Source organism: Coccinella septempunctata, chromosome 1 (assembly GCF_907165205.1).
Source record: "Coccinella septempunctata chromosome 1, icCocSept1.1, whole genome shotgun sequence".
In the NCBI taxonomy this organism is placed as follows: Eukaryota; Metazoa; Arthropoda; class Insecta; order Coleoptera; family Coccinellidae; genus Coccinella; species Coccinella septempunctata.
This window is the reverse complement of record NC_058189.1, coordinates 24,375,234-24,396,986: the sequence shown is the minus strand read 5'-3', so window position 1 is coordinate 24,396,986 and position 21,753 is coordinate 24,375,234. Positions and strand designations below refer to the sequence as shown.

Here is a 21,753-nt window from a genome sequence, read left to right as displayed (position 1 = left end):
AAAGTTTCAAGATTTGGTTCGAATTGATCCAACAGTTTTCGAGGAATTGATATGACACTTTGCCGAATTGACCACTGAAATCACAATTCCTATCTGAACTATCGAACTAAAATTCAACATGTGCATCTCAAATCAAAAACTGTGTACAGTTTCGGGATTTGGGTCGAATTGATCCAATAGTTCCTTAGGAATTGAAATGATATTTTGTCGAATCGACTTCTAAAATCTCCATTCCTATTAGAACTATCGATCTGAAATTCAACATGTGCATCTCATTTCGAAAACTATGTGCAGTTTCAAGATTTGGTTCGAATTGAACCAACAGTTTTCGAGGAATTGATATCACACTTTGCCGAATAGACCACTGAAATCTCAATTCCTATCTGCACTATCGAACTGAAATTCAACATGTGCATCTCAATTCGAAAACTATGTGCAGTTTCAAGATTTGGTTCGAATCGTTCCAATAGTTCCTTAGGAATTGAAATGATATTTTGCCGAATCGACTACTGAAATCTTCATTCCTATCAGAACTATCGAACTGAAATTCAACATGTGCATCTCAATTCGAAAACTATGTGCAGTTTCAAGATTTGGTTCGAATCTATCCAATAGTTCCTTAGGAATTGAAATGATATTTTGCCGAATCGACTACTGAAATCTCCATTCCTATCAGAACTATCGATCTGAAATTCAACATGTGCATCTCAATTCGAAAACTATGTGCAGTTTCAAGATTTGGGTCGAATTGGTTCAACAGTTTTTGAGGAATTGATATCACACTTTGCCGAATAGACCACTGAAATCTCAATTCCTATCTGCAATATCGAACTGAAATTCAACATGTGCATCTCAATTCGAAAACTATGTGCAGTTTCAAGATTTGGTTCGAATTGATCCAACAGTTTTCGAGAAATTGATATCACACTGTGCCGAATTGACCATTGGAATCTCAATTCCTATCTGAACTATCGAACTGAAATTCAACATGTGCATCTCAATTCGAAAACTATGTGCAGTTTCAAGATTTGGTTCGAATTGATCCAACAGTTTTCGAGGAATTGATATGACACTTTGCCGAATTGACCACTGAAATCACAATTCCTATCTGAACTATCGAACTAAAATTCAACATGTGCATCTCAAATCAAAAACTGTGTACAGTTTCGGGATTTGGGTCGAATTGATCCAATAGTTCCTTAGGAATTGAAATGATATTTTGTCGATTCGACCACTGAAATCTCAATTCCTATCTGAACTATCGAACTGAAATTCAACATGTGCATCTCAATTCGAAAACTGTGTAAAATTTCAAGATTTGGTTGGAATTGATCCAACAGTTTTTAAGGAATTGATATCACACTTTGCCGAATTGACCACTGAAATCTCAATTCCTATCTGAACTATCGAACTGAAATTCAACATGTGCATCTCAATTCGAAAACTGTGTACAGTTTCGAGGTTTGGGTCGTATTGATCCAATAGTTCCTTAGGAATTCAAATCATACTATGTTGAATCGTCCACTGAAATCTCGATTCCTATCAGAACTATCGAACTTAAATTCAACATGTGCATCTCAATTCGAAAACTATGTGCAGTTTCAAGATTTGGTTCGAATTGATTCAACAGTTTTTAGGAATTGATATCATACTTTGCCGAATCAAAACTCCATTCCTATCAGATCTATCGAACTGAAATTCAACATGTGCATCTCAATTCGAAAACTATGTGCAGTTTCAAGATTTGGGTCGAATTGGTCCAACAGTTTTCGAGGAATTGATATCACACTTTGCCGAATAGACCACTGAAATCTTAATTCCTATCTGAACTATCGAACTAAAATTCAACATGTGCATCTCAAATCAACAACTGTGTACAGTTTCGGGATTTGGGTCGAATTGATCCAATAGTTCCTTAGGAATTGAAATGATATTTTGTCGATTCGACCACTGAAATCTCAATTCCTATCTGAACTATCGAACTGAAATTCAACATGTGCATCTCAATTCGAAAACTGTGTAAAATTTCAAGATTTGGTTGGAATTGATCCAACAGTTTTTAAGGAATTGATATCACACTTTGCCGAATTGACCACTGAAATCTCAATTCCTATCTGAACTATCGAACTGAAATTCAACATGTGCATCTCAATTCGAAAACTGTGTACAGTTTCGAGGTTTGGGTCGTATTGATCCAATAGTTCCTTAGGAATTCAAATCATACTATGTTGAATCGTCCACTGAAATCTCGATTCCTATCAGAACTATCGAACTTAAATTCAACATGTGCATCTCAATTCGAAAACTATTTGCAGTTTCAAGATTTGGTTCGAATTGATTCAACAGTTTTTAGGAATTGATATCATACTTTGCCGAATCAAAACTCCATTCCTATCAGATCTATCGAACTGAAATTCAACATGTGCATCTCAATTCGAAAACTATGTGCAGTTTCAAGATTTGGGTCGAATTGGTCCAACAGTTTTCGAGGAATTGATATCACACTTTGCCGAATAGACCACTGAAATCTTAATTCCTATCTGAACTATCGAACTAAAATTCAACATGTGCATCTCAAATCAACAACTGTGTACAGTTTCGAGATTTGGGTCGAATTGATCCAATAGTTCCTTAGGAATTGAAATGAAATTTTGTCGATTCGACCATTGAAATCTCAATTCATATCTGAACTATCGAACTGAAATTCAACATGTGCATCTCAATTCGAAAACTGTGTAAATTTCAAGATTTGGTTGGAATTGATCCAACAGTTTTTAAGGAATTGATATCACACTTTGCCGAATTGACCACTGAAATCTCAATTCCTATCTGAACTATCGAACTAAAATTCAACATGTGCATCTCAAATCAAAAACTGTGTACAGTTTCGGGATTTGGGTCGAATTGATCCAATAGTTCCTTAGGAATTGAAATGATATTTTGTCGATTCGACCACTGAAATCTCAATTCCCATCTGAACTATCGAACTGAAATTCAACATGTGCATCTCAATTCGAAAACTGTGTAAAATTTCAAGATTTGGTTGGAATTGATCCAACAGTTTTCAAGGAATTGATATCACACTTTGCCGAATTGACCACTGATATCTCAATTCCTATCTGAACTATCGAACTGAAATTCAACATGTGCATCTCAATTCGAAAACTATGTGCAGTTTCAAGATTTGGTTCGAATCTATCCAATAGTTCCTTAGGAATTGAAATGATATTTTGCCGAATCGACTACTGAAATCTCCATTCCTATCTGAACCATCGAACTGAAATTCAACATGTGCATCTCAATTCGAAAACTATGTGCAGTTTCAAGATTTGGTTCGAATCGATCCAACAGTTTTCGAGGAATTGATATCACACTTTGCCGAATTGACCACTGAAATCTTAATTCCTATCAGAACTATCGAACTGAAATTCAACATATGCATCTCATTTCGAAAACTATGTGCAGTTTCAAGATTTGATTAGAAATGATCCAACAGTTTTCAAGGAATTGATATCACACTTTGCCGAATTGACCACTGAAATCTCAATTCCTATCTGAACTTTCGAACTGAAATTCAACATGTGCATCTCAATCCGAAAACTATGTGCAGTTTCGAGGTTTGGGTCGTATTGATCCAACAGTTTTCGAGGAATTGATATCACACTTTGCCGAATTGACCACTGAAATCTCAATTCCTATCTGAACTTTCGAACTGAAATTCAACATGTGCATCTCAATTCGAAAACTATGTGCAGTTTCAAGATTTGGTTCGAATCGATCCAACAGTTTTCGAGGAATTGATATCACACTTTGCCGAATTGACCACTGATATCTCAATTCCTATCTGAACTATCGAACTGAAATTCAACATGTGCATCTCAATTCGAAAACTATGTGCAGTTTCAAGATTTGGTTCGAATCTATCCAATAGTTCCTTAGGAATTGAAATGATATTTTGCCGAATCGACTACTGAAATCTCCATTCCTATCAGAACTATCGATCTGAAATTCAACATGTGCATCTCAATTCGAAAACTATATGCAGTTTCAAGATTTGGGTCGAATTGGTTCAACAGTTTTTGAGGAATTGATATCACACTTTGCCGAATAGACCACTGAAATCTCAATTCCTATCAGAACTATCGAACTTAAATTCAACATATGCATCTCATTTCGAAAACTATGTGCAGTTACAAGATTTGGTTCGAATTGATCCAACAGTTTTCAAGGAATTGATATCACACTTTGCCGAATTGACCACTGAAATCTCAATTCCTATCTGAACTATCGAACTGAAATTCAACATGTGCATCTCAATCCGAAAACTATGTGCAGTTTCAAGATTTGGTTCGAATTGATCCAATAGTTCCTTAGGAATTGAAATGATATTTTGACGAATCGACTTCTGAAATCTCCATTCCTATTAGAACTATCGATCTGAAATTCAACATGTGCATCTCAATTCGAAAACTATGTGCAGTTTCAAGATTTGGTTCGAATTGATCCAACAGTTTTCGAGGAATTGATATCACACTTTGCCGAATTGACCACTGAAATCTCAATTCCTATCTGAACTATCGAACTGAAATTCAACATGTGCATCTCAATCCGAAAACTATGTGCAGTTTCGAGGTTTGGGTCGTATTGATCCAATAGTTCCTTAGGAATTCAAATCATACTATGTTGAATCGTCCACTGAAATCTCGATTCCTATCAGAACTATCGATCTGAAATTCAACATGTGCATCTCAATTCGAAAACTATATGCAGTTTCAAGATTTGGGTCGAATTGGTTCAACAGTTTTCGAGGAATTGATATCACACTTTGCCGAATAGACCACTGAAATCTTAATTCCTATCAGAACTATCGAACTGAAATTCAACATATGCATCTCATTTCGAAAACTATGTGCAGTTTCAAGATTTGATTCGAAATGATCCAACAGTTTTCAAGGAATTGATATCACACTTTGCCGAATTGACCACTGAAATCTCAATTCCTATCTGAACTATCGAACTGAAATTCAACATGTGCATCTCAATCCGAAAACTATGTGCAGTTTCGAGGTTTGGGTCGTATTGATCCAATAGTTCCTTAGGAATTCAAATCATACTATGTTGAATCGTCCACTGAAATCTCGATTCCTATCAGAACTATCGAACTTAAATTCAACATGTGCATCTCAATTCGAAAACTATGTGCAGTTTCAAGATTTAGGTCGAATTGGTTCACAAGTTTTTGGGGAATTGATATCACACTTTGCCGAATAGACCACTGAAATCTCAATTCCTATCTGCACTCTTGGTTAAACTCTTCAATGATGTATACAACACGGGAGAAATACCAGAAGAATGGCTGAGATCTGTATTCATAACAATTCCCAAAAAACAACGAGCCAGAAGATGCAACGATCACAGACTAATAAGCCTGATGAGCCACACACTAAAGGTGTTCCTTAAGATTATACACTCTCGAATAAGAAACAAATGCGAAAATGATTTAGACGAGACGCAATTCGGCTTTAGAAATGCCCTTGGCACCAGAGAAGCAATGTTTGCTCTGAATGTTCTTCTCCAAAAATGTCGAGACCAGCGTAAGGATGTCTTCGTGTGTTTCATCGATTATGAGAAGGCCTTCGACAGAGTACAACACGAAAAGCTCATAAATATATTGAGAGGCGCTGGTGTTGATGGAAAAGATCTACGTATAATTAAGAACCTGTACTGGCAACAGAAGGCAGTCGTTCGAGTCAACGGGAGATTTACAGATGAACGACAAATCCAACGAGGCGTTCGGCAGGGATGTGTCCTGTCTCCACTGCTCTTCAACCTATATTCTGACAAAGTCTTTAAAGAAGCTTTACATGACAAAGAATTTGGGGTCAAAATCAACGGTGAACTGATTAACACCATTCGCTATGCTGACGATACGGCTATTTTGTGCGACGATCTTCAAGGCCTCCAAAATCTCATCAATTCTGTTAATGCAGTGGGACAGGAAATGGGACTGAATATAAATGTTGCTAAGACAAAATTTATGGTCTTTAGCCGTCAGCCATACCTCAATGCGTCACTAGAGGTGAATGGACAAAACATTGAGAGAGTATCCAGTTTTAAATACCTCGGATGCTACATCACCGAGCAACTCGACCCGGAGAAGGAGGTTAGATGCAGGATTGAGTCAGCGCGTGCAACGTTCAAGAAGATGAGGTCACTGTTCTGTAATGACAGCCTGAACCTAAAACTGAGACAAAGAATGATTAAATGTTACATTTGGTCTGTGCTGTTGTACGGAGCTGAAGTCTGGACCCTGAAAGCTGCCACAATCAACCGTTTAGAAGCATTTGAAATGTGGTTACATAGAAGAATGCTGAAAATACCATGGGTGGCCTTGCAAAGAAATGAAGCAGTCTTAGACAGAGCAAATACAGTTCGTGAACTTTTAACAACAGTTAAATGCCAAAAACTGGCATACCTCGGCCATGTTCTCAGAGGAAATCGTTACCGGATTCTACAACTTATAATGAAGGGCAAGATAGAGGGCCGCAGGGGCGTAGGAAGAAAACAAATCTCCTGGTTGAAAAACATCCGGGATTGGACAGGCATACATAGCGTCGAACAACTGTTTAGAATGGCTGAAGACAGAGATCAGCTCGCCATCGTGATCGCCAACGTCAGGGGGACCTGACAGGGCACAACAAGAAAAAGAAGAAGATCTGCACTATCGAACTGAAATTCAACATGTGCATCTCAATTCGAAAACTATGTGCAGTTTCAAGATTTGGTTCGAATTGATCCAACAGTTTTCGATTAATTGATATCACACTTTGCCGAATTGACTACTGAAATCTTCATTCCTATCAGAAGTATCGATCTGAAATTCAACATGTGCATCTCAATTCGAAAACTATGTGCAGTTTCAAAATTTGGGTCAAATTGGTTCAACAGTTTTTGAAGAATTGATATGACACTTTGCCGAATTGACCACTGAAATCACAATTCCTATCTGAACTATCGAACTAAAATTCAACATGTGCATCTCAAATCAAAAACTGTGTACAGTTTCGGGATTTGGGTCGAATTGATCCAATAGTTCCTTAGGAATTGAAATGATATTTTGTCGAATCGACTTCTAAAATCTCCATTCCTATTAGAACTATCGATCTGAAATTCAACATGTGCATCTCATTTCGAAAACTATGTGCAGTTTCAAGATTTGGTTCGAATGAAACCAACAGTTTTCGAGGAATTGATATCACACTTTGCCGAATAGACCACTGAAATCTCAATTCCAATCTGCACTAACGAACTGAAATTCAACATGTGCATCTCAATTCGAAAACTATGTGCAGTTTCAGGATTTGGTTCGAATCGATCCAACAGTTTTCGAGGAATTGATATCACACTTTGCCGAATTGACTACTGAAATCTTCATTCCTATCAGAAGTATCGATCTGAAATTCAACATGTGCATCTCAATTCGAAAACTATGTGCAGTTTCAAAATTTGGGTCAAATTGGTTCAACAGTTTTTGAAGAATTGATATGACACTTTGCCGAATTGACCACTGAAATCACAATTCCTATCTGAACTATCGAACTAAAATTCAACATGTGCATCTCAAATCAAAAACTGTGTACAGTTTCGGGATTTGGGTCGAATTGATCCAATAGTTCCTTAGGAATTGAAATGATATTTTGTCGAATCGACTTCTAAAATCTCCATTCCTATTAGAACTATCGATCTGAAATTCAACATGTGCATCTCATTTCGAAAACTATGTGCAGTTTCAAGATTTGGTTCGAATGAAACCAACAGTTTTCGAGGAATTGATATCACACTTTGCCGAATTGACCACTCAAATCTCAATTCCTATCTGAACTATCGAACTGAAATTCAACATGTGCATCTCAATTCGAAAACTATGTGCAGTTTCAAGATTTGGTTCGAATCTATCCAATAGTTCCTTAGGAATTGAAATGATATTTTGCCGAATCGACTACTGAAATCTCCATTCCTATCAGAACTATCGATCTGAAATTCAACATGTGCATCTCAATTCGAAAACTATATGCAGTTTCAAGATTTGGGTCGAATTGGTTCAACAGTTTTTGAGGAATTGATATCACACTTTGCCGAATGGACCACTGAAATCTCAATTCCTATCTGCACTATCGAACTGAAATTCAACATGTGCATCTCAATTCGAAAATTATGTGCAGTTTCAAGATTTGGTTCGAATTGATCCAACAGTTTTCGAGGAATTGATATCACACTTTGCCGAATTGGCCATTGGAATCTCAATTCCTATCTGAACCATCGAACTGAAATTCAACATGTGCATCTCAATTCGAAAACTATGTGCAGTTTCAAGATTTGATTCGAATCGATCCAATAGTTCCTTAGGAATTGAAATGATATTTTGCCGAATCGACTACTGAAATCTTCATTCCTATCAGAACCAACGATCTGAAATTCAACATGTGCATCTCAATTCGAAAACTATGTGCAGTTTCAAGATTTGGGTCGAATTGGTTCAACAGTTTTTGAGGAATTGATATCACACTTTGCCGAATAGACCACTGAAATCTCAATTCCTATCAGAACTATCGAACTTAAATTCAACATATGCATCTCATTTCGAAAACTATGTGCAGTTTCAAGATTTGGTTCGAATTGATCCAACAGTTTTCAAGGAATTGATATCACACTTTGCCGAATTGACCACTGAAATCTCAATTCCTATCTGAACTATCGAACTGAAATTCAACATGTGCATCTCAATCCGAAAACTATGTGCAGTTTCAAGATTTGGTTCGATTTGATCCAATAGTTCCTTAGGAATTGAAATGATATTTTGTCGAATCGACTTCTGAAATCTCCATTCCTATTAGAACTATCGATCTGAAATTCAACATGTGCATCTCACTTCGAAAACTATGTGCAGTTTCAAGATTTGGTTCGAATTGATCCAACAGTTTTCGAGGAATTGATATCACACTTTGCCGAATTGACCACTGAAATCTCAATTCCTATCTGAACTATCGAACTAAAATTCAACATGTGCATCTCAAATCAAAAACTGTGTACAGTTTCGGGATTTGGGTCGAATTGATCCAATAGTTCCTTAGGAATTGAAATGATATTTTGTCGATTCGACCACTGAAATCTCAATTCCTATCTGAACTATCGAACTGAAATTCAACATGTGCATCTCAATTCGAAATTTGTGTAAAATTTCAAGATTTGGTTGGAATTGACCCAACAGTTTTCAAGGAATTGATATCACACTTTGCCGAATTGACCACTGAAATCTCAATTCCTATCTGAACTATCGAACTGAAATTCAACATGTGCATCTCAATTCGAAAACTGTGTACAGTTTCGAGGTTTGGGTCGTATTGATCCAATAGTTCTTTAGGAATTCAAATCATACTATGTTGAATCGTCCACTGAAATCTCGATTCCTATCAGAACTATCGAACTTAAATTCAACATGTGCATCTCAATTCGAAAACTATGTGCAGTTTCAAGATTTGGTTCGAATTGATTCAACAGTTTTTAGGAATTGATATCATACTTTGCCGAATCAAAACTCCATTCCTATCAGATCTATCGAACTGAAATTCAACATGTGCATCTCAAATCAAAAAATGTGTACAGTTTCGGGATTTGGGTCGAATTGATCCAATAGTTCCTTAGGAATTGAAATGATATTTTGTCGATTCGACCACTGAAATCTCAATTCATATCTGAACTATCGAACTGAAATTCAACATGTGCATCTCAATTCGAAAACTGTGTAAATTTCAAGATTTGGTTGGAATTGATCCAACAGTTTTAGAGGAATTGATGTCACACTTTGCCGAATTGACCACTGAAATCTCAATTCCTATCTGAACTATCGAACTGAAATTCAACATGTGCATCTCAATTCGAAAACTGTGTACAGTTTCGAGGTTTGGGTCGTATTGATCCAATAGTTCCTTAGGAATTCAAATGATACTATGTTGAATCGTCCACTGAAATCTCGATTCCTATCAGAACTATCGAACTTAAAATCAACATGTGCATCTCAATTCGAAAACTATGTGCAGTTTCAAGATTTGGTTCGAATTGATTCAAAAGTTTTTAGGAATTGATATCATACTTTGCCGAATCAAAACTCCATTCCTATCAGATCTATCGAACTGAAATTCAACATGTGCATCTCAATTCGAAAACTATGTGCAGTTTCAAGATTTGATTCGAAATGATCCAACAGTTTTCAAGGAATTGATATCACACTTTGCCGAATTGACCAGTGAAATCTCAATTCCTATCTGAACTATCGAACTGAAATTCAACATGTGCATCTCAATCCGGAAACTATGTGCAGTTTCAAGATTTGGTTCGAATCGATCCAATAGTTCCTTAGGAATTGAAGTGATATTTTGCCGAATCGACTACTGAAATCTTCATTCCTATCAGAACTATCGATCTGAAATTCAACATGTGCATCTCAATTCGAAAACTATGTGCAGTTTCAAGATTTAGGTCGAATTGGTTCAACAGTTTTTGAGGAATTGATATCACACTTTGCCGAATAGACCACTGAAATCTCAATTCCTATCTGCACTATCGAACTGAAATTCAACATGTGCATCTCAATTCGAAAACTATGTGCAGCTTCAAGATCTGGTTCGAATTGATCCAACAGTTTTCGAGGAATTGATATCACACTTTGCCGAATTGACTACTGAAATCTTCATTCCTATCAAAACTATCGATCTGAAATTCAACATGTGCATCTCAATTCGAAAACTATGTGCAGTTTCAAGATTTGGGTCGAATTGGTTCAACAGTTTTTGAGGAATTGATATCACACTTTGCCGAATAGACCACTGAAATCTCAATTCCTATCTGCACTATCGAACTGAAATTCAACATGTGCATCTCAATTCGAAAACTATGTGCAGTTTCAAGATCTGCATTTGATACTGTGGACCACGATATTCTACTCAGTAAATTGAGACATTATGGACTGGAGGGTGCTGCTCTGAACATGATCGTCTCGTTTCTATCAAATAGGCAACAATATGTAGAATGGAATAACATACTATCTGGAAGTAGAAACATAACGTCTGGAGTGCCGCAAGGATCGGAGCTGGGGCCCTTACTTTTCTTATTATTTATAAACGACCTGAATCTGACTAAGGACGAGTTGAACATGTATCTGATAACTCTTCTGTTTGCAGATGATACCTCTTTTTTCCTTAAGGCCGTGGATGAGGGTACCCTGAGGGCATTGGAAGAATATGTGCATACAACATCAAAGCACTGGTTCAGCTGTAACTCACTTGTCATAAATGAATCCAAGACTCAAAACTTAAAAATCAAGAGTAGTAAAAACGAGACCATCAAATTACTTGGTGTTACAGTAGATGGGGCACTTTCATGGGAGGCGCACATCAAATCATTAAAAAGAAAACTAGCAGTTGCAATCTACACCATCTCCACTGTTAAAAGAGTTTCCAGCAAGGAGGCGGCGGTGATCTCCTATTTTGCAAATTTCCATTCGTTGGCAACGTATGGAATTCTCCTGTGGGGGACATCAGTACAAGGCAGAGACATCCTGATTCTCCAGAAGAAAGCAGTGAGAGCAATAATGGGTTTGAAACAGAGGGACAGTTGTAGAGAGGCGTTTAGGGAACTAAAAATACTTACCATACCAGCCCTATACATATTGGAATGTTCCACATATGTCCATAAAAACTTAGACAGCTTTCCAACTAATAGCTCATTCCACGACTTCAATACACGATGCAGAAACAAACTTACCATCCCATACCATGAACAAAAGTATGCACAGCAGGGAGTAGACTACTGAGGTCCTAAAATGTACAATGGGCTTCCCGATGCCATAAAACAAATGAATGGAAAAAAGTTCAAGAAATCTCTCAAAGAATTTCTCTTGAAAGAGACAATCTACAGTTTCGATGAATTCTTAAAATATTGAATGTTTAACTTCCAAATTGACGAAGCATGTAAATTATTGATGCTAATAAAAGTTATTGTTATTGTTATTGTTATTGTTATTGTTATTGTTATTGTTACTTAAAAACACATACCTATTCATATGGATTATCCCTCATAATATTCTGAGGTGGACATAAAACTGTGTCGTCAATTCTTTTAAAAACTCAATATGAAGGTCCATTTGTCAATAGATAAAATTGTTCAATTTCAATTTCATTTCCTACAATAAACAACTGAACCAGATTCCGTATTATCTGACATATACAGAGATCGACCGTCATATGGTAATCTAATATCACAGAAAGCAGGTATGTTCCTGAAATTCTTCAAGAACGAATCATCCGTTTATACCTCTCTAAAATGTTGTGATATATTGTGCTCAAATTCTGTACATCAGTCCTCAAATTTACCGTCTCGTTCAAAGAAATATGAATCATCTCACCGATACATCTCCTTTTATAATTTTTTTCCTTTTTTAAGATGGTGACGTTCTCGAAATCGAAATTGTGGTTTTCGTTGAAGTGAGGGGCAGCTAGTGCGGTTTTTTCGTTTTTATCTTTATTAATGGGTCTACAATCATATCTGTGCTGGTAGACTCTATTTTTAAGATACTGTTTGGTCATACCTATGTAGCATCTGCTGCAGTCTTTACAAGGGATTTTGTATATTAAATCCGACTGCAAATCATCTGGAGTTTTATCTTTGATTTTCGAGAAGAGGGAACTGACGCATTTCAGCGGATAGAAAGCCAGTCTTGTATAATAGAAGGGTTGGTTTGTTGTAATGCTCTACTCATGTTTTCAGATAAACCCTGTATATAAGGAAAACGGTAATATCTGGTTCGTTCATCACCTCTCGAGCCTGCGTTATCAGTGAGCACTTTCCTTTTATATTGATTAAGAACACGTTTGACCAAGGTTGTTGGGTAATTATTTTTTGTTAGTAATTCAGTTATTTTCAGTTCATTTTCTCTGTGAAATCTTTCATCACTCAAATGAATAGCACGGAACATCAAGTTTGTTATCGTTGCTATCTTTTGGGATGTAGGGTGTTGTGATCGGTAGTTCAACATTCTACCAGACGAGGTGGGTTTGGTATACCAATTGGTGCTTATAGTTCCATCTTCGTTCCGAATCAACAGTATATCCAAAAATGGTATTGTTGCCTCGGACTCACGTTCAATGGTGAATTGCAATTTATGGTGAACGTTATTGAATTTGAGGAGTAATTCGTCAGATTTCCCTTTCGGAACTGAGAAAATAGTGTCATCTACATATAATTTAATGAAGTGGACATCAAAGGTCAGCGTTCTTAAGCCTATCGTTATTACTTCATCCATAACCAAGGCGGCTAGTGTGCCGCTAGCCGGATTTCCCATGGCTGCGCCATCAATCTGCACATATATTACACCGTTAAAGGAGAAGTAACTAGAGTCAAAAATGTACTCAACTATTTTGCAAAATAAATTTTGTGGAATTGTTGTATATGCAGATATATACTGCCATCGTTTCTTTATAATGTGCAAAACTAGGGGTTTAGGAATATTAGTATATAACGATACAACGTCGAGTGACACCCATTCACTTTCCTTAGGTACTCTAATTTCCTTGACGAAGTCTACAAAATCTTTGGAATTCGATATATTGTATTCGAATGATGTAGTGACAGGAGATAAAATATCATGAATATATTTGGACAGGTTGTATGATGGAGCACCTATACAGCTGACCACAGGTCTAATGGAAATATTCTCCTTGTGAGTTTTCCTAAGGCCATATAATTTTGGAATAACTGAGTTACGACATTTCAGATGTTTCGCTTTCATTTCATCAATGGCGCCCACATCCCTAAGTTCTTTCACGATTTCATTGGCCAAAGTTTGAAATTTATTTGTTGGGTCACTAGGCGTTATTTTATATGTTCCTGTATCAGACAATAAATTCTCCATATATGGGATATACTCATCTCTATACATGATAACTGTGGAGTTTCCCTTGTCAGCTCGCATAACAATGCAATCCGGATGTTGTTTGAGGAACCTACTTGTTAATACATAATTTAGGTATGTCTGTTTCATACATGGACCTTCATTAGCAGATCGAGCCAAATAGTTGGTCAAGATGTTAGTGGTTATGCCTCTTAAAACGTTTTTGTCCACTTCGGTTAATTCAACTTGATCACCAATACAGAATTCGATGTCCTTGATTAGCGTAGGTATAGGACATTCTCTTGGGGAAATAGGTATTGCGAATTTAGGACCCGCACACAGAGTATCTTTGATGGGTTCTGGCAAAATTACATTTGTATAGTTAAAAATAAAATTATCATGCATCCCTCTTTTGAATGTGGCCGTCTCTCTACATAGATCACCGAGTTTTTTCAAATTCCTTTCTCTTATCAGCTTGAACAGTTTGTTGTAGTCTTCTTTTGATCTATCAGATATTGCGTTAAACAACTGGGGCGGAATAGACGTTACTAATTTATTCCTTATGGTATTGTAATCGTATTCGAGTTTTTTGATCTTCCATATAGTGATGTCAATTTCAACATTAAGTACTGACTTTTGAAACCTAGATATTAATTTATCAATATCACGAAAAAAAGGATTTCTGTCAGCTTTAAGTGTATGTAAAAACTTAAAATTATTAGCAATATGACTAGGTGAAATTTGCTTCTGCCTGCATTTGAGAAGAAAGACTATTCGATTCCTCACCGCGGACAATTTCTTGTTGGTGTTACTCCACATCTTCAACAGTTCCACTATGTCTCCTCCGTATTCATTCCTGATGGATTGGTAAAAGCCGCCAACGTTATCATTCATCACTGGTGTTCGTGTCCTGACTTTTTAAATAATCAACTATGTAGTGGCAAAGAGGACAGGGGAAATAAAAATTTATATTGACTTGTATTTTGTACTTTGTTACATTTTCTGAATAAATATTATTATGACTTTAGCCTTGCGGTTTTCACACTCCTCTCCAGAGGAAAATTCACTCATCCCAGATATCTCACATATCAAAAGGATTAAGCTCTGTTGGAGCTCCTTCCAGGTTTTCGGGCTCGTGGTGGTGGTCGGGTCCGGGTCGCTCCTCGGCTCCCTGCCATCGCGTCGGTTGGTTTCCTGCTCCACCCCACTTCCTGTCAGAGCAGACGTTGTTTCTCTTAATTTCCCATGTACTTGCGTACGGTTCTCGTCGTTCCCAGCAATACCGCCTTCTGCATTACTTTATAGAAATTTTCATCCAACTGAAGTTTCCTTGAGTTCTCTTGTAGTTTCTTCGGTATCAGGCCTGTAGATAATATGCCCGCGAACTTCTGACATCCCCGGTGATGTGCTGTATAGTTCCATGTGCACAACCATAACGACAGCTATTGTCTGCCACTGAGGCATCCTTGGCGATATATTTCATGTAGATCCTTGTTGGAATCACCTGATCCTGGATGGCGTGCATGGGGCCCCCTGCCTCAGGAAACAACCTTCCGGAAGTCAACCAGTAGTTCGACGCAGATATGTCGACGTAATCATGGTTGACCTCGTTTTGGTGCCTTCCATGCAAAGGTTTGCAAATCAGTTTCTGCATTTTACTTTCTGCCACAATGCACAACATTCTATGCATCCAGTAAAGGGATGCTCCATCTTGGTGTGTAATATCTTTGACCCGCACTTACTTCTACGCTAAGACCTTAGAATTCCAAGGCAAAGACGTTTGGGCGACTCAAAATACACAATAATTGTTTATATCGCCATCTGATGGCGATAATAATAGAAGGGAGATTTGTTCGAAACCTTTCGTTATAGAGTTTCCGTAGGGTTCGGTAGAAAGACAGGTGTATTAACACTAGGACTCAGATGCGACATGTAGTTCACCGAATTAATATCAAATATAATACTCTTACGAAAACGCTACTAAGCGTAGCGAAACCTACTGGAGTTAATCGCAAGAAGGAAAATTATTTACTTTTTTTTTTCATTTCATTAAATTTATTTTATGTTAACCCGGTCGTAGAAGAATCCAACAAATCATCTTTTATAACAAACAGTTCATCCAATCTTTAGTTATAAATGGTATTACCCACAAAATGGCGACTTTTAGTTATACAGGGTGTTTCATGAGTCGTTGGCCATAGCCCAATGGTGAATGCAGGTCATCAAGGCCTTTCAGAAAACTTGCTTGCTTTGTATCCTAAGGCTATTAGTTTCGGAGATACGGGGTGTTAAAAATTGGAGTAATTTTTAACCCAACTCTATCACTTGGTGCACATCTCTAGCAACTCAGTGACTACGTTTATCGTTACATGCTTCTGTGAACGTAACCTTAAAATCGCTGTCAATCAGCTGTTCAAAAAACCGGTGGAACCTGTTGAATCGGCTCAATTCATTCATTCTCCTTAGATTCTTCGTTCGCTCAAGTGAATTGGAACTTGGTCTAAATTCTTAACGTGATTTTTTAGTGCACTCTCAACTTTTTCAGTCAGCTCAAATCTAATAATATTATTTTATATTATAATTATCAATCGATCAACATCTCAAAAAGGTACAGTACTTTTTCACTCAACAAAAAATGTATTCATTTTTTGCATGTGTCACGTTATAATGTCATTCTACATAATTTTCCTCTCAACATTCACTCCATCGCTATGCATTTTCTCACAATTACATTTGCAACATTCTGCTCTACATCTCTCTATCATAGTTGCATGTATATTTTCTCAATTTTCTCTAAATCTCTCAATCAACCACGTGCTCAATGTGCTTAACTGTCTCAACCTCCTCAAAATGCATCGATATTTCATTCGCTTACAATCACATCACCTCGAAGACCACTCACATTTTAATTTCTCTAATTTTAGCACCAAGTTCACATTTCACACCACTCTATTAGAAGCTTATATACTTGTATTCACTCTCATTTTGTATATATGTCACCTCAGATTAACTTTACACCTCTTACAATCAGACTTCTCAGGCCTCTTAAATTTCAGGTACCTCTACGCTCAAGTTGGACACTTCGAAGGCTTCTCATAGACCAGATCGAAATCCATCTCACTACACTCAGAACTCTGAATAATGGAATACACTCAATCACCTCTCTTGGACAGACTGGGTTGTGATAACGCTCGAGGAGGTCCAACCTGATTTCAACTCAATAAGTATAATTTATTATAAACTTTCTCATGACTCTATTACCTGAAAATTATGATGCCTTATTTCTTTTCTATAACGTTATGAACTGCTCTTCTTGTTTCATCTCAATTATGAATACTATTCATTAATTCTTTCTACGTTTACAATATTTCATTTCTCTACATTGCATTTGTAACACAACTCACCTCAATTTATGTACTCTCATACAACACCTTCTGCTTTTCTAATAGATTTGCTATTCCTGTAAGCGTTGGTAATCATCTCTCTACATTACATTTGTAACACAACTCACCTCAATTTATGTACTCTCATAAAACACCTTCTGCTTTTCTAATAGATTTGCTATTCCTGTAAGCGTTGGTAATCATCTCTCTCTCATTCTGTCTCATTACACCTGTCTCACTACATTACATATCTCTAACTTCTCAAGTTATCACTGCAACCTTCTGTTTTTCTGATAGCGAGACAGTTTATGAAATCGTAAACTCTATCACTGTAAACGTTGTGCTTGCATGATAACACTCACAGCAATTCATAACTTTCAAGCTCAATTATTATGCAACTCAAAATACATAAACACGTTTTGATGTAAATATATCTCAATTCTTATCAAGCACATAATAATTGATCTTGTTACTCGATACATGAAATTCACTCAACCTGCTCTTTCTCCCAAGCAAATACAACGTTGATTTTCTCATTAAAACATTACTCTCAAATTCTCTCGATAACTTCTCAATAATTGTAAATAGGTTCACTCTGTTTAGATGTTGTATATAATTTTACTTCATGCGAGTGTCTATTTATTATGTGACGTGTTTGATATACAATAAAGATTTTATTTTACCATCTCCAACTCAATCATTTGGTAACAGTCCACTTTTAAGTAATTGCCAAAAATCTCAACACCCAGATTTTTGAACATATGGTCCTTCGAGCCGGATGATTGAGTTGGAATAATTATTCATTCATATCACATTCATCTCAAAAGGTCATGTCTCAAAAGTCGGGAAGATCTTCTCCATCTCCAAAAGAGGATGACACTCAACTGCAGGTCCCTCCTACTCGATCGTCCAGATCTTCCACATCTTCGCAGCCTGATGTTGGACCTCAAACTCGCTCGGCTGGTCTTCCCACCCACCTCAAATTAAAAGTCGCTACTCAAATGAGTAGACTGCAACTCATGAAGGACATCTTCTCCAAGCTGTCCAACGTCTCAACATGGACTGTGCAGGACCTGTCACACACTCAAGAGCAACTGCAAGACCTTCACAAGAACTTCTCAAAGTCACACTCATATTTTGAGTCAGCGTGGCCTGAGTCTTGTCTCGACCACGAATACTTCGCATCCTCAGTCTTCTTCGAGGAATACTCTCTCTTCCAATCAGCCACCTCGAAATTAATACAACTCAATATGTCACTCAATCCTGTGGATTCACAGCCATCCACTTCTGCTCAAGCCCCTCAGCCTTCTCAAACTCGTCCTCGATTGCCTGACATCTCAATTCCCACCTTTTTCAGGCGACTTCTCAAAATGGCCTGCCTTCCGAGACCTTTTTCAATCACTCGTGATCAAAAGCACCTCAATTTCTGACATTGAAAGGTTACATTACCTTCGGCAATGTCTCTCTCAAGAACCTCTCGACACCATCTCTAGTCTTCCCTTAACGGAAGTCTCGTTCCCCATAGCCTGGAAGAAGCTTATGGATAAATATGAAAATAAAAGGCTGCTCCTCTCTTCTCAATACACAAAACTTCTCTCCTTCTCATTGGCGAATCAGAAAAATTCTACCACCTCATCTCTTCGTCAATTTATTGACAGCATCGTCAATCCTCTCCAAAGTTTGAAAGCTCTAGGTGAAGATCTAGAGCAGAACAACAGTCTTTTGGTGTTCCATAACATCAACCGTATGGATCACGCCTCTCGAACACATTGGGAAACTTTCATCTCCTCTAATAACGAATTTCCCTCCTTCGCTCAGTTGATGGAGTTCCTTCAATCTCGCTCTAGAGCTCTAGAATGGACTGAGTCCAACCAGAGACAGTCATCTCAAGAATCCTCTCGCTCTCGCACAACAGTGCACACAATTTCTCAAAAGGTTACAGCTCAAAGTAAACCTTCTCCGTCACTCAACTCAAGCAAATCGGCCTCCTCGAACACTCCAATCTCAAAAGTCTCTTCTATGCCCAGCTCCACCTGTGATGATTGTGGACACGACCACTTTATTGCAGATTGCCCTCGCTTCTCCAAACGCTCACCTCAAGAAAAAGCTGATGTAGTATTACATCGCATTCTCTGCTCTAACTGCCTCGGTAGACATCATCGCCACCCTTGCAGAACGACAAAGATCTGCAAAATCTGTGGAAGTCGTCATCACACTCTTCTACATGATGCTCCTCTCAGCAGTAAACCACACTGCAAAGTTCCACCGGTACCCCCTCGAGTGCTTCCTCAATCAGCTCTCACATCTCAAAAATCTGCTCAAAGGGAGGTGAGTTCTAGCAACTCAGCTCTAAAGCCGTCAAAATAGTTCGAAGAAGCGTTGAATTATTTTTCTTCAGCTACCTCAACCACGACTCAACACTCTCCTCGCCACTGCCATCGCCCATCTCATCACCTCAACAGGATCACACACGGTTCGACTACTCATCGACAGTGGATCCGAGCTGACCTTCATCTCTCAAGATCTAGCCAGAAAACTCAACATCTCTAGAAGGAAGTCGCATGTTGTAATAGTGGGAATTCATGGAAAGACTTCTAAGACACAAGGATCTCTTGCCCTCACTCTCAAGTCGACGTATGACCATCAAACCATAAATATTGATGCTCATATTCTTTCATCATCATTCTCTAATTTGCCTTCCTTCTATACATGTTTTCAGCAATCTCTACATCTCCAGCATCTCAAGTTAGCTGATCCAGAATACCACATCTCAAGAGCCATCGACATCATTTTGGGTGCTGATGTATATGGCTCAGTTGTTCTTCCTCAGATGAAAAAAGGCCCTCCATCATCTCCAATCGCACAACTCTCAATCTTCGGCTGGCTAATCCTAGGCCCTGTGTGTCAAGAACAGGAACGCCTTCCAATTCAATCTCCAATGTTTCACACCATCTCACAACAGTCACATACTGAACTAGATCAGCTCCATTTTTGGCAATCAGAGTTCTTCTCCAACTTCTCAAAGATGAGGGTCACAACTTTCCACTAGCCATTCCTCCATTAACGAAAGGTCGTTATGTCGATGATATTTGTGGTGGAGCAGATACTGAACATCAACTTCTCGAAATTGCCAAACAACTCCAGAACCTTTGCATGGCGGCCGGCCTTCCGCTAGCAAAATGGCAGTCAAACGTCTCAAGTCTCTCTCACGTCGTTCAAGAGGGAGAATCAACAGCCACTCCAATCTCATTCAATGAAGATTCTCACTCAACTAAAGTGTTAGGTCTAATCTGGTACCCTCAAGATGACTATTTCACTTTTAAAGTCAGCTCCAATCTATCTGGGTCTTTGATCACCAAGCGATCAGTTCTATCTCATATTGCTAAAATATTTAATCCACTCGGTTTAGTCTCCCCTGTTACGATTAGGGCTAAAATGTTGTTGCAGGAATTATGGCTCCAAAAGTTATCATGGGACGAACCTCTACCTCAACTACTCCAACAGAAGTGGTACGACATCAGTGAAGATCTCTCCAAGCTGGCCAGCATCACAAGTCCAAGATGTATTAACACTCAAGAGGGTTCCTTCATCCAACTCCACGGCTTCTCTGATGCATCTCAACTCGCCATTTCAGCCGTCCTCTACCTTCTCGTTCGAACTCCGTCCAAGGAATGCAAAGTTACAATGCTTTGCTCCAAAACCAAAGTATCGCCTTTAAAACCACTCACAATCCCGAGACTCGAATTATCAGCTGCTCTTCTCCTCTCTCGACTCGTTAATTATGCGCATAATGTTTTAGCTCTCAACATTCACTCAACTACTCTATGGACGGACTCCTCAATCACTCTAGCTTGGATTAACACTCACCCTTCACGTTGGAAGGACTTTGTACGGAACAGAGTTGCAACAATCCAAGATCTAACTCCAAGGGCCCATTGGAGGTATATTTCCGGCAAAGACAATCCTGCTGACTGTGCATCACGAGGGTTAACTTCATCTCAACTTCGCAACCACTCGCTATGGTGGACGGGACCACCATGGCTTTCCAAGTCAGAAGATTTATGGCCAAATCGTCAGCCGGCACCGACAACCGACCATGAATCAGAAGCAAGACCAGTCATCTCTATACTCACCTCCACTACGTCAGACTACTCATGGGATCTCATCTACAGGTATTCCAGTTTGAATAAATTGTTACGAATTACCTCTATTTGTTCAAAGATTCCCGCACGACTCCAACGGAAGCTGGATCCAGCACACCTCACACACCTGACTTCAACTGACTTGGAAGCATCTCGAAGGCAACTCAAAAAGTCTACTTTCCACATGGACTCAAGGCTCTTCAATCACAGACTCCACTTCTCTCTTCACATGTATTCAGTAGACTCACCGCATTCCTCGACAACAATGGTGTAATTCGTGTAG

The 21,753-nt window shown here is 38.2% G+C and overlaps 2 protein-coding genes across 2 annotated transcripts; one reads left to right on the top strand and one right to left on the bottom strand.

The window, feature by feature from the left end:
• Positions 1 to 12,751: 12,751 nt before the first annotated feature.
• LOC123318845 lies at positions 12,752 to 14,839 on the bottom strand. Its single transcript, XM_044905638.1, has one exon. It carries the CDS (start codon positions 14,837 to 14,839, stop codon positions 12,752 to 12,754), a length of 2,088 nt encoding a protein of 695 aa, XP_044761573.1.
• A 3,319-nt stretch (positions 14,840 to 18,158) lies between these two features.
• LOC123318758 lies at positions 18,159 to 20,555 on the top strand. The gene is made up of 3 exons (XM_044905526.1): positions 18,159 to 18,424; positions 18,987 to 19,656; positions 19,727 to 20,555. The coding sequence occupies exons 1-3, from the start codon at positions 18,159 to 18,161 to the stop codon at positions 20,375 to 20,377; spliced, it is 1,587 nt and encodes a 528-aa protein (XP_044761461.1). The 3' UTR covers positions 20,378 to 20,555.
• The last annotated feature ends 1,198 nt before the right edge of the window (positions 20,556 to 21,753 follow it).

Excerpts from the sequence above, each read along its gene's own strand:
- LOC123318758 (XM_044905526.1), top strand. The coding sequence starts at position 18,159 with ATGTCTCAAAAGTCGGGAAGATCTTCTCCATCTCCAAAAGAGGATGAC. Across the intron at positions 18,425-18,986 it reads TCACACACTCAAGAGCAACT|CATCGTCAATCCTCTCCAAA; the intron begins GCAAGACCTTCA and ends ATTTATTGACAG. Across the intron at positions 19,657-19,726 it reads AAAAATCTGCTCAAAGGGAG|CTACCTCAACCACGACTCAA; the intron begins GTGAGTTCTAGC and ends ATTTTTCTTCAG.
- LOC123318845 (XM_044905638.1), bottom strand. The coding sequence starts at position 14,839 with ATGAATGATAACGTTGGCGGCTTTTACCAATCCATCAGGAATGAATAC.